Below are 12,946 nucleotides of genomic sequence, written 5' to 3' on the forward strand. Positions count from 1 at the left end.
CCGCGACAAACGCAGCAAAGCGGGACTTAACGGGGCATCACGGCTGCGCGCGCAGTCACGTGTATATATAGCCCCTCCCAAAGCAGGATGCCTGAGTATAAACAAAAAAAGAATATATCAGCATATATATGCAAGTAGATGATTAACTTTGGGTTTCTTGGACAAATCTTCACCTGCTGGAAGTTGAAGTGCGGATATAAGTCAGTTAAACGCAGAATCCACAAAGAAGCACAGGAACTCCAGAGTAACCCGCGGCAAAGCAGGACTTAACGGGGCTTCACGGGTGCGCGTGCTCTGTGAGCGCGCAGTCACGTATATATAGCCCCTCCCAAAGCAGGATGCCTGAGTATAAACAAAAAAAGAATATATCAGCATATATACGCAAGTAGATGATTAACTGTGGGTTTCTTGGACAAATCTTCACCTGCTGGTAGTTGAAGTGCGGATATAAGTCCGTTAAACGCAGAATCCACAAAGAAGCACAGGAACTCCAGAGTAACACGCGGCAAAGCGGGACTTAATGGGTGCGCGCGCAGTCACGTATATATAGCCCCTCCCAAAGCAGGATGCCTGCTGGTAGTTGAAGTGCGGATATAAGTCTGTTAAACGCAGAATCCACAAAGAAGCACAGGAACTCCAGAGTAACCCGCAGCAAAGCGGGACTTAACAGAGCTTTTACATTTTTCCACAAGCTTGTTTGTCAAATCAAAAAAAGTCTTTGTCTTCACACTTCCGGTGAATATTTCAATATAACTTCTCCTCTTTGGAAAAGTCAACTACTTCACATTTCTTCTTTATAAACAACAATGTTTTCATCAGCATGGTTTTACCACAGTTCTTCAAACACATTAGCGGCCTTGCCACTTTCTTTCCACCACAACCTTTCACCACAATGTAGTACTTCAATATCTTCTTCCTGGTCCACTAACCTGCCAGGACTACCACTAACAATCCCTTTCCTTGTATACTCGGCCTGCTGTTTGTTCTACTGATTTTGTTTGCCACATGCAATGCAGGTTGTGTTCCTCTCCTCCTTGATACTTTCTACAAGGAGGGCTTCTCTCCTGCCACCTTTTGGGTTTCTACTATTATTCAAGTTTGTCTTTAAGAAAGCTATTTCCCTTTTTTTGTAATGGCCTTTCTTTGGCTTAGGCAATGCTGGCTGTTTACTGGCATATATATTGCCTACTCTTTACTTGGGAAATGATAGTTGTAAATGTTCTCTTCTTGTATCCTCTCAATATGAGTATTGCACCAAAAATACTTCCTTTCATTAGTTTGGTATTCAAAACATTTGTAAGCAGGCAGCAGTTTATTACAGAGCGCCCCAGGGTCACTTATCAAAGGCCAACTCACTGGTTTTTCCTTGCGCGTCCGCTTAACCTGCTGCTGCTGCTGCAACTACTTTCTTCGGTCTTTGGGTTTGGAGCTTCTGATGGCTGCGGTCATATTCCTGTGACCCGCACCCAACACACCAGATAAGGTGCGTATTAGGCCTTTTTACGCACAGAAATCTTGTCAATATGGCCCTTTTAATTCTTCCTTGCGTACCACTTACACAGGCTATTTATGGCAGCACCCCCATAAATCATGGAGCTCACTGGTGCCAGCTTGCAAATCCACTCTTTAGTAATCGACACAGTTCCTTGAAAGAAGCAACTGGGATGAGTCCTGGTCTGTTTGATATTTTTAACATTTTCCTTCCTCTGTTAATGATTCTATTAAGATAATACTGAGCAATGTAAAAGGGACTATGCGTTTTGTTCACTTTTTTCAATTGCCTACATTTTGTAGGTTACAGTGCATCTTGAATCATGAACATGCTTTTCCCATTACTTTAGTACACAGGTAGTATTGTGTAAAATGAACATTGTCTTAAACAAGGGCTGCTTTAATGCTTAATTGGCTTTAATAGAGGCAGCGCAGTTGCAGCAGCATGGGCAGTTCCTACTTTGTTTTCTTTTCATCACAGAAGCACACAATTGCATAGCTAGGCATGTGGTCTGAACTTTAGCTCCCTTTTAGACCAACCACCGCAAGCGGGTATAATGGATACAGGTAGAAGCAGTGCTGTATATATTTTCAGTGGCACAGATTGTACCTGTACCTCTCTACAGGACTGCTATATATTCAGGCAAATTGGCTTAGTTTGTCAACGGTGCTGCTATACGCATGTCATGGCACAATGCCAATTATTCACAGCAGGGCTGATTACATCATGCCCACATTTCTTAGCAGGGTGCTATGTTTTGGGACAGTGCCTGAATTTCTTAAAAGAGCTGCTGTTAAGAAAGCACGAACATGGGTTGGTATTTTCTGCAGCGAGCTAAAGTACATAGCAAGAACAGTGCCTGAGCTCTTCCCACCAACCTGCAACAGTGTAGATGACATTGCTGTCATATACTTCAATCCCTTCTACTCGGTCTTACGCTTTTTAAAACCTCTGCTTCTCTCCATGTCCGATTACTGAGTGCCACTGCCAAAACTATAGCACGTTTCAAAGCCTCATTATGAATCGCCTTACTAATGTAGGATAGTCTAAACAGGCTTACAACATTTGACAAGCCATTTATGTCAGGCAAGTCTCACATGGACCTGCTAGTGCCCTAACCCTAAGTGCCTTTCAGTGTCAACAGCCTGTTGGAAAAGGCAGGTCAGTGGGTCAATAACCCTGCTACAGAGATTTTTGTGTAACCTGTTAATAGGTGAGTTAATGAGTCTGCGTGAGAGATATGCATTTACGATGCAGGTAACATTCAACACAGTTGACTTAACTTTCGATTTATCAAAAGGACTACTTAATGTTCATTGATTCAGAACACACATTTCATCCGGGATGCTCTACTTGTAATGGCTCATAACACACAACTCATCAGGCCTGCTATACCTGTGATTTCTAAGAACACAACTCTTCAGGGCCGCTGTGATTGTAATGGCTCAGAACACACACCTCATCAGTGCTGCTATACCTGTGATGGCTCAGAGGTAGAACACGAACATCCCATGAGAACCACTATACCTGAAATACCTGAGAACACACATCTCATTTGGGCTGCTATACTTGTATTGGCTCAGAAGAAGCACATCCCATGAGGACTGCTATACTTGTAATGGCTCAGAACAGACCTATCTCATTTGGGCTGCTAAACTTGTAACAGCTCAGAACAGGCAACTCATCAGGGCTGCTATACCTTTGATGGCTCAGAACAGGCAACTCATCAGGGCTGCTATACCTTTGATGGCTCAGAACACACAACTCATCAGGGCTGCTATAATTGTAATGGCTCAGAATACACACCTCATTGAGGCTGCTATACGTGTAATGGTTCAGAATATACATCTCATAGGAGCTCTTATAAATGTAATGGCATACAGTGTTGGTAAAGCATCTGCATTCAAGCAAGTGCTGCATCTGGTCAGACAAACCTCTAACTCTATAATTCCCAGCCTAATGGCCAAAAGGTTTGCACACACGTTTAAAGGAGCACCCGATGGTAAAGCTGCACTACATTTTAAATAGAAAAGGCATTTTAACCTTTTTGGATATTTATTGGTGCCATGTTAAAAGGTAGTACTTATATGGGTTTGTTCCCTCTTTTTTTGTTAACGGGGAGTTGGTCTGATATAGGGATAATGTGATTGGAAAATGAACAGATCAAACCAACTACCCCTTTCTCAATTCGCTTAGTTTGAGGCCAACAGGTATGGCACTTGTTCTATTCTTACCCACTTTAAAAAGAATGCATGGGTTCACCAATTTTTTCACATATTATATATTTTATTTATCACAAAATATAAAAACAGTTAAGAGCAAACGTGTGTCTTTATAAATTATGCACACTTTTTAGTTTAACTTTATATAAGCACTTAGTGCAATCTGTGAGGTTAGCACATGACAAATCTGTTATTGCTATACAGATACTATCTGGTTTAACATAGTGATTTGGCTTAAACCTTTTAGGATATGTCTACATATGTTTCGGCCTTTTCAAAAAGAATATATTATATTAGATGCTATCCCTAGCATCTTTGTTTGATGTTTTGGCATCTTCAGGACAAATGATATTTCTTTCATGGTTAAGGGGATATCGCATTGATTTTAAAGTTTTTATCTCGCATAAACTAAAAACAGAAAGTAAAAATCAACAAATTAAAAACTTCTCGGTGGTGAAACCATGTCTGGTTCATTAGAAACCAGTGTTATAGGAACAAACCTGTAGTCTCAAGAATGGTTGGATTCGAACTTCATTATTTGCAAAGAAACAATGATAGGACTCTTTATTTTCTCCCTTTCTTGGATCTCTTTCCGCTTACACAGTTATTTTTGTCAAAGTGCCGTATAATTAAACATAGTGCGAGAAGATATCTTACTTATCTTATTGCCCTTTATAGATAGGTGTTTGTCATATCATGGGCATATTGAAGGTTTTCACTAACTTGCTTTCTTCAATGGTATCTCTTGATTCTTTATTCTATGTTAAAAGACAAACAGAAAAACAGGAGTGGAAGAGCAACTCTGAACCTAAACAACACAGAACAACAAAGGTGTGGCTGGTAGGGGGGGGCAAAGGGACAGAGAACATACTAGACAATCCAAAACAGGAATCCGAGCAACAGGAAGAGAGCGCAATGAGCTACATGATAGGGCAACAAAGAAAGTGAGAAGGTAAACAAGGTTAATAATAGGACAAACACACAATAGGAGTGAGGGATAGAAGCAGAGCAAAAGAGTCATTTGGAGACAGTAAAATAAAACACAGATCAACAGAAGGTGGGGAGAGATGGAAATAGAAAAGCAAGACTAGAGAAGGGCAGGCCAATAAGTTAAAAGACAGTGCAAGAAAGATAATCAATAGGAGTAGCAAACACAACCCAGCAAATGAAAAAACAGATATAGCAAGAGTAATGACATGAGAGAGGAAGAGGAGTTATATCAACCAATGCAGCGAGATATAGGAGGGAAAAAGCAACAATAGAATGCAGAGATGGGAGAGGCAGCGTGACAGAGAAACAGACTGCAAAATGTGGCATCGCAACACTCATGGGTGAGAGGCAGAGTGTCAGAAAGTGAGACCGGGGAAACAAATTAGCAAAGGGAAGGAGAGGTGAAGCAAAAACATGGAGTGGCTGTCAAGCAGGATGTACCAGGCAACAACAGTAGGCCCGAGAGGTAGAGAAGTGATGGGACTTGATTTATGAATCACCCGATGTAACTAGCTGGCATCTGTAGTAACTCTTAGCAGAGTTTGTGCCAAGTATCATGAAGATGAAGCTGGGTAGTATGCATCTACAAGGTTATTGTGTGGGGAAAATGTTTTCCACAGGTGCAATACATTATTTTACTCTCTTGCGAAGGAGGGAAATCATTTTTACTCTCTTGAAATTCGACTTACTCTCTAATAAAAAAAAATTGGGAGTCAAATACTCGCTCCAAAATCCTATCTGGAGCACTTCCTGCACCTTGCACAACAGGAGATTGCGTTGCTCCCTGGGTTCTCCGATGCTTGTCAGCCACCAGAGTTGGTTACAGGACACAGAGAGCCTCTCTCTCCCACGGGGCAGTCTGGCACAGCAACGCTTCCCGCTGCGCAACCTCTGCAGTTCAGGCTTCTAACTCATGTGACTCCCTAAGCACCATAATCTGCTACGCACACGGCCACGGTCCCAGCGTCTACGGTTCTCTGCCTTTGCTGCATAGTAGTCTGCTGACTACTTCTCCTACTGCTTCTAGTGGACTGCACTTGAAGGGGTTTTAAATAATCAAATGTCCCGCTCAAATGTGGGTCATTAGAAAAACTAGACTGCATACTGCAGTTCTGTGCCTCTGAGCCCCTATTCCTCTTCCCACTACCTAGAGCATTACGGGACTTCAAGTCCCTAATGTTCTTATTCCCTTTTCTATCAAAGATTTTGATTTTAACCTCATCTAACTCACTCTGTTTATAGAATGTACCTCCTAGGAAAGGGCTTTAGAGGAATTAATGGTTGATTCTTGATTTCATAACTGAAATAAAAGGGGGAATCACATTTATCAGAAGCAATGGTATTTATGTTTTGATCCTTACACATTCTATTCCTATCCTGACCATAGGGGATTTTACTACTAACACTTTGGGTGCTTTTGGAAAGGGGAACCTTTCTCTGACAGCATACCATTAGGTATTCTGGCATTATGGAAGTCTCCCCTTCCGAAAAGATGAGTACTGCGTATCTCCTAAGAGAGTCACCCCCGTCCCTTGGTGGCCTTCTCTTCCCAGGTGATCCACCCGGCTAATACTAGCCCCAGGCTTAGGATCCGGAAGCGGCTGCCTTCCCCATGCCCATGCCACCTGGGATGAGACTTTAGGCAGGGATTCTGTGAGGACTCTGCAGGATTCATAACAGGGGGCAGCAGCATATGTCAGGAGCAGCCAACAGCGAGCGAGAAGAAGCAGCACTAAGGTGTGAGCACCTAAATGATGGTGGCCGCTTGAAAGAGCAGGCTTTAAAAAAAAAGGAAAATATGTTGGATTTTTGTAAGGCGCATATACAACAAATGGTGTTTCAAGGCACCAAATGGTGTTTATGGGCTTGTGAAGCAGAAAATGGCAGATGCTTATGCCCTATAACTGGATCGAGGTGTGGCAGCCACATATGTCAGGAGAAGCTGCTGACAATGCAGCATGCAGAAATGTGAAGATGATGGTTGCCTGCCTGCATACTGTGGAAACCTGACAAATGCCAATACTGTGGGACATTTTATTTATGCCTGTATTTGAGGAATCTGAGCAACTACCTCCACATTTGGTTTTGTGTGACTAATTTACCCCTAACAAGATATTTTCCTTTGGGCTTTACTTAAATCTTCCTGAGAGACACATTGTTTGATCCTGAGAGAATTTATTTAGTTTGTCCTTATGTCCCTAATAAAATACTTTTGAGAAACATTCTTTATCATGTCCGATCCTTGCATGCTTTGTGATGGTACACATTGAATCTTGAATCTTCATTGACCTTTACAGAAGTCTGACTTAGTGACCAGGACTGTTAGTGAGGATGAGTGACTCTGCAATGGTTCCATGACCCCAAGATCCAACATCGTTTCGACCTATGTTTGAACTGCCTGGCGACTATATAGAGCTGGATCTGCCGTTCAGACCTCCCTGGTGGTGCATCATTGCGGTCGATACAGCCACTCACTCTTCTCAGTTTGTCCATGAACACATCTTTAAAATGGCTAGTCTTGCAATCATTTTCATGATTACCCTTCAGGTTTTCAGGAACCATCTTCTTTATGTTGTAGTCGGATTGGATTCTGAATAAACCCTCGGGCTAACCATCAGGGTGGGATCTTCAGGATCCTTCCAAGTCTTGAGGCAATTAATGTGGTGGACTTGGGAAGTCTTCTGACGGTTGACCTGTTGCACTCCAGTTTTATTCACTCAGAACTTCTGTGACTCAATAGGGTCCATTCCATTTAGCCAAGATCTTATTCTCAGACGTGGAGAGAAGCACCACAACTGTATCTCCTACACATAATTTCCTCAAGTGAGCCTGTTAGTGATACAATCTTTTTTACTTGTGTTGCCTTTCTAGAAGGTGACCATGCTGTAGTTCTCACACAAAACCCACACATTCCCTAGTGGCCTGCACAAACTGGGCAGTGCTTTGTCTCGTCTCTTCTTGGCTCTCCCATCCCTCTTTAAACATGTCCAGAGCATCTCCGGGCTCCTGCCTGTAAACAAATTCAAACATGGAGAACCGCGTGGGGGCTTGTGTTTTTCTCATGTCTTGTCTTCATACACTAACATCTGCAGGAGGTTCTCCAAATGCTTGAATACAATCTATCCATTAAGCTGTTTGAGGCATAAAGATGGCGGTATTAGGAGTATAAAAGTGTGAGTATTTTAGTAAATTATTAGTTAGGACATGAATGTGCACCATTGTTCTATAAGGATCTCCAGGGGAAAACCAATTGTGAAGAAATTAGGCTTATTCTACAATTACCAAAATATAATTATTTCCTGCTTTGGAAGGGCTGCAAGGTCCCATGCTATCCATTTCCAAATGGGAGAATGTAACGTCATGTATAGGTAGAGGCTACTATGGAGCTTGGCCCACACCAGTGTATAGTGTCTTTTGGCAAATTTCACTCTCCAGACAAAATGTCACCATGTGTTGATATATACCGGGCCAAAAGAACCTATTAAAACATGGTCCTGGGTTTTTGCCGTAACTTGATGTCTCACATTTGGATGTGAATAGATTGTCATTTGAAACGTAGGTGGGACCAATAACTGGTAATGGATCTTCCCCTCCCCCTCCACAATGTTTTCTGCTTGGTAAACTATTCTAACATTTTTTTACATAAATTAAGGACCAATCTTATTTTGGCCCTCCATTACAGAGATCATTTGGTCAACGCTGAAATGAAGGATAGGACATTGTGGTGAGCTAGGGCAAGGCCTGGGGAAAAGGGGATCAGCGGGCTCCATCTTTGGGCTGTTTGCAGGTCTGGGGTGAGGTGATCCAAATCCTTTGTCCTGCTCTCTTTCCTGTAATTTTGAGACTTCCCTCACCGCTGGTTTAAACAGGATTTCACATAAAGGACAAGCTATCCAGTGCCCTACTTCTACCACGTATACCTCTTTCCTGTGTTTGACTAGTAGCACCTTGACTATAACTTGGTAATCCTCAGGCACTACTCCAGGGCCGACAGCTATACTATACTTCACAACAATGCCTGACTTAGCCACTGTTTGCCCATATGTTCTATTGGGATGTTGGACCCTTGGATCTGCCTCCAAGCCAGGGTTTCTGCACCCTCAAGACATTGCAGTTGAAGCCAGGTGAGCCTGAGTTTGCTTTGAATGGGAGTTTCTGTCTTGTTTGCTCAAACTACCTTAAGTGTTAGGACGTTTTGGCTGGCCCCCCATTAATCCGACTTCTGACACTGTCTGTCACTATGTCACTAAGGATCAACATAAATGGGACACAGAAATTGCATTTCAAAATAATACAAAATGTATTAGGATCTATATACAAATGGGTCCACTAAGAACACCTAATTCAAAAACAGGATATCTTCACCTTGGGCCCAAACAACAGTCATCAGTCTTGTATTCCCTAATCTGTGGATCTCTTTGCAGGATATATTGTTCTTGGCTCCTTGTTCTTTAGATTCAGCTCCTCTGCTTCTTGTCCTTGGCTTCTTTGTAGACCCCTAGCCTGGATCTTTGGGTCCTGTATCCAAACGCACGCTAAGCTGGGCGAAGCAGCCCAGGTTTAAACGACGACAATAAAAACCCCATAACAGTTATTTGTAGTCGGGCAACTGCAAGGTCCTCACAGGTCGGACAGAGATTCACACTTTCTCCCTGTCTCAATTTTCCCAATTTCACAGATGGCCTCAATAATTCACAGAGTCCCACTCTGTATTTTATTGAAGGTCACAACAAAGAGGTGTCTGAGGGCACAGATCATTCAGTATAAACAGGCAGATGAATCACTGAAAGGAACCGGCTGGAAAAGCGGTTAGAGTGTGGTGCTAGGACCTTCCCTCTCTGTCTCCCATGCGATTCCCTCCCTAGCCCAGTTCTCTGTAACACTAAATTAGTGCTTCCGACCAGTAACCCCCTACTGCCCAATAACTGGTCTGACTATAGATGAATCCCTGAATTCAAGCTACCTAACTCCCTTAGGGACTTCCAGGCTGGCCCTACACTACTAATGGTTATTTCTAAAAAGGGTGGTGTATGTGGGCGCCAGTGGATTTTCAAGTCACATTCTATCTCACAACTACTCTCCTCCTCCCCTATGCTCCTCCTTCCAACTTCACCCACCTTCTCCCCGACCTACGTCACTCTCCATTGTTTCTCCCCTATCCCCTACCTTCGCTCTCCAATGTTACAACTTTGTTTCTGCCACTCTCCCCTCGCCACTCTACATTCTCTGCACTACTACTACTCTCCCTGCAATAATACTACCCCAACACTAATACCACCACTCTCGCTGATTCTACTCTTCCCCACTTCCATCCATTGACGTCTGCACTTCTAGTCCTCGCCTCCACCCTTTGATGGTACTATTCTGTTTGTACTGCTACTAGCGCTCCCTCTGCCCTACACTTGCCCCCCCAAAGCCATGGACCTCCACTACACACTCACTATTCCCACCTCCTCCCCACTTCTCCCATACACCCCTCCCCTCACACCTCACTCCTACATCTCTCTATACTAGCTTTTTCTCTCCTAGCACTCACGCCCTCTCACACTAGCTGCTACTACTCCACTCCCTTACTCCCATCTACCACACTATATCTCGTCTATTCAACTCCCCTCTCGACTTTCTACACTATACTACACACAACTGGTGCCACTCTCTCTGATAAAGACCTCATCTTTATTAAGTTCTGCCACCAGCTCTCCAACGTTCCGCTCTGCCGCCCATCCTCCTTCTGGTCTCTTGGTCCATCTTTGCCTCCTCCCGTGGCCTCAGCCGAACAACCCACACTCTGCCTCTCCTGCTGTCTACTTTGGCTGCAGCGCTCACCTGACAGTCTGCACCAACGGTGACCGTCTCTTCCCTAGAACCCAGGTGAGGGGTTTTTAAAACTCCTCTAAGCCCCCTTTTCCAGAATGCTTTTTACAATAATCTCGGATGGTTTTTTGTGGTATTGTGCGGCTGGAAATGTGTTTCTTTCTGAAATTGAGGAGAGTACTGTGCTCTTTTGAGGTGCTTGTTGCTGTTGGGATGTGGTGGATGCTTGTGGTGCATCTGGGTGGTTGTGTTGCTGTTTCGCCCTGGTGTTTGGATCTGGACAAGTTTTTCTTGGCTGCTTCAGGTGAATTGTGGGGGATGCGGGAAAAAGAAAAGAGTACCATGGCCAGCAACAGTATTGGAAGGCATTGGGAGTCAGAGTGGCTCCATTGTTGACATTTGTGGCCCATGGGGGATAGGTTTCGGGGATGGGGAACCCCCCCCCCCCCCAACTCCCACTGCACATACCTGGGGCAGGGCCGGCTCTGGGTTTTTCTCAGGTGAGCATTCTGCCTCGGGTGGAGGAAGGCCTCTGCTTCCTCCTCCTTGACTGGGTCATGATCCTGACCCTTTTGCACCATGACACCATGTTGTGACTTCTTAATGAGTCGCAGTGGTCTTGTGTCATCTTTTCTCCCCTCTACTTCTTCCCCTCCTCCACTTCCTCCTCAGCGCTCCACCACATGCTTGCGTACAAATTCATATGTAATATATTTAAAGTTATTTAAATGAAGATGGAATATTTTCTGAAATTTTTTTATTTTAGTGACCTAGAAGCTTTGCAGTACATGGTGGCTGATGTCATCCAAATGTGAGGCACATGGCCCTAAATCAGTACATTGAAGTGCACAGGAGACGGCATCATGCATATCTGTGCCTATTACAATTAAAACAAAGAATTTATAATGCATGTGTTGGGCATGAAAATATTTTCAAAAATAGTTAAGTTGGTAAAATTCTGTGGACTGTTCGCTGCTGCACTCCAACAAAGCTTTAACTAGTGCTAAGTGTTCATTTCTCCAGCATTGGATCATTCATAGATTCACATGCTGTTCAAATATTTCTACCACCTACTAATCATGGGGCATGGGTCTCCGTTTGGGTGAGAGCAGCCACAATGCAGTGTGGCGTTTGTAGGTTACTAAAGTTAGCATTTTTTAAACAGAAAAATACATCTTCATTTGTGCAACTTTAAATGTATTATATATATAAATATATATAATATATAGTTGTACACAAGTTGGGCAAACCTACAAACTTGCACCAGTTAGCCTGTCATTTGAGAGATATGGAGAGATTTTATGGATGTGGCATATAGCGACACTTAAACTCCCCAGTGTGAGATGCATGTCTCCTTCTGCCTTATCTTCCATCTCCCTTAGAAGCAGCATTCCTAAGACGCAGCAGCATCCCTCCTCCCAATTCCTCTCTCTAGCCAGCTGAACCACACAGACATTGAACACTGCTGTGAGAGATGTTCTATTTCTGTGTTTTAGTCATTAGAGACACACTTTTAAAATATAGATTTACTATAGTCGCCCTGTGTTTTCCTGAAGCTCTGGCAAAGGCTTTGTCCGAGCGCTGCACCATACAGTCCACAGACTTTTTCTAACTCAAACATTTTTGTAAACTTTGCATGACCAACACATGCATTATAAAATCTTGTATGTTGTCTCATAAGGTCGACAGCCAGCAGTCTTTCTCACATTTGTTGCATAAAAAGCAAGGTTGTAGCACTTACTACGCTATATTTAGTCCAGAGGAAGTGCTAGTAGCTTGAAACATGTTTCAACACTCAACCTGTCATTAACTTGTCATACATGCTGTAGTACGATTCAAGATACAGCACTGTCTGGTTAATGGATATGGAAAATAAAAATAAAAATAGTCATGATTGTATGAACTTTATACTGTCTAATTCTGCAAATCTTTGACTCTACAAACAAGCGGCACTGATGGGGACAATGCGGACCTTCTGTAAACCGCTATGCCCTACTTATTCGCTATTATATATGCTTCTCGAAGGCAGTCTTGCAACATGTGCATCAGATGCTTAACATTCATGGTTTCCCGGGTCTCTTTTTGTATAGGTCGCGAAGCTGGTTAATGAACTTTACCACATATACAACAGACACCAGTATCCGTTCGTCGTTTTGAACATCTGTGTAAATTCTGGTAAGTTGATTTAGAAATGTCCATAAGCTGCAATAAATGTTGCCACAAATCGTAGCTTTGGGGTACAAAAGCCACAGCATACTTTGCAGTATGATTACCTAGAAGTGCCGGGGTGCATTCATTCGGTGTCTAATAGTTTGTGCCATGAGTACTCCAATTAGCAGTGTTGGCATGTGACACAATGTCAACCGGATCACATTTATCCATTTCTGGCTCGTTACCCACAGCATTCTACATGCCCTGAGTCTTAGGT

At 43.2% G+C, this 12,946-nt stretch overlaps 1 protein-coding gene across 2 annotated transcripts in view; it reads left to right on the forward strand.

Annotated features, from left to right (window-relative positions):
- The window catches only part of PMS2 (PMS1 homolog 2, mismatch repair system component), a 504,643-nt gene that overhangs the window by 370,898 nt on the left and 120,799 nt on the right, over positions 1–12,946 (forward strand). For both annotated transcript variants that reach the window (XM_069645634.1, XM_069645635.1), the window contains exon 9: positions 12,609–12,693. In XM_069645634.1, coding sequence (XP_069501735.1) covers positions 12,609–12,693 — 85 coding nt within the window. The remainder of the gene's footprint in view (positions 1–12,608; positions 12,694–12,946) is intronic.

This window comes from Ambystoma mexicanum, chromosome 2p (genome assembly GCF_040938575.1).
Source record: "Ambystoma mexicanum isolate Mex_15411 chromosome 2p, UKY_AmexF1_1, whole genome shotgun sequence".
Taxonomy (NCBI): Eukaryota; Metazoa; Chordata; class Amphibia; order Caudata; family Ambystomatidae; genus Ambystoma; species Ambystoma mexicanum.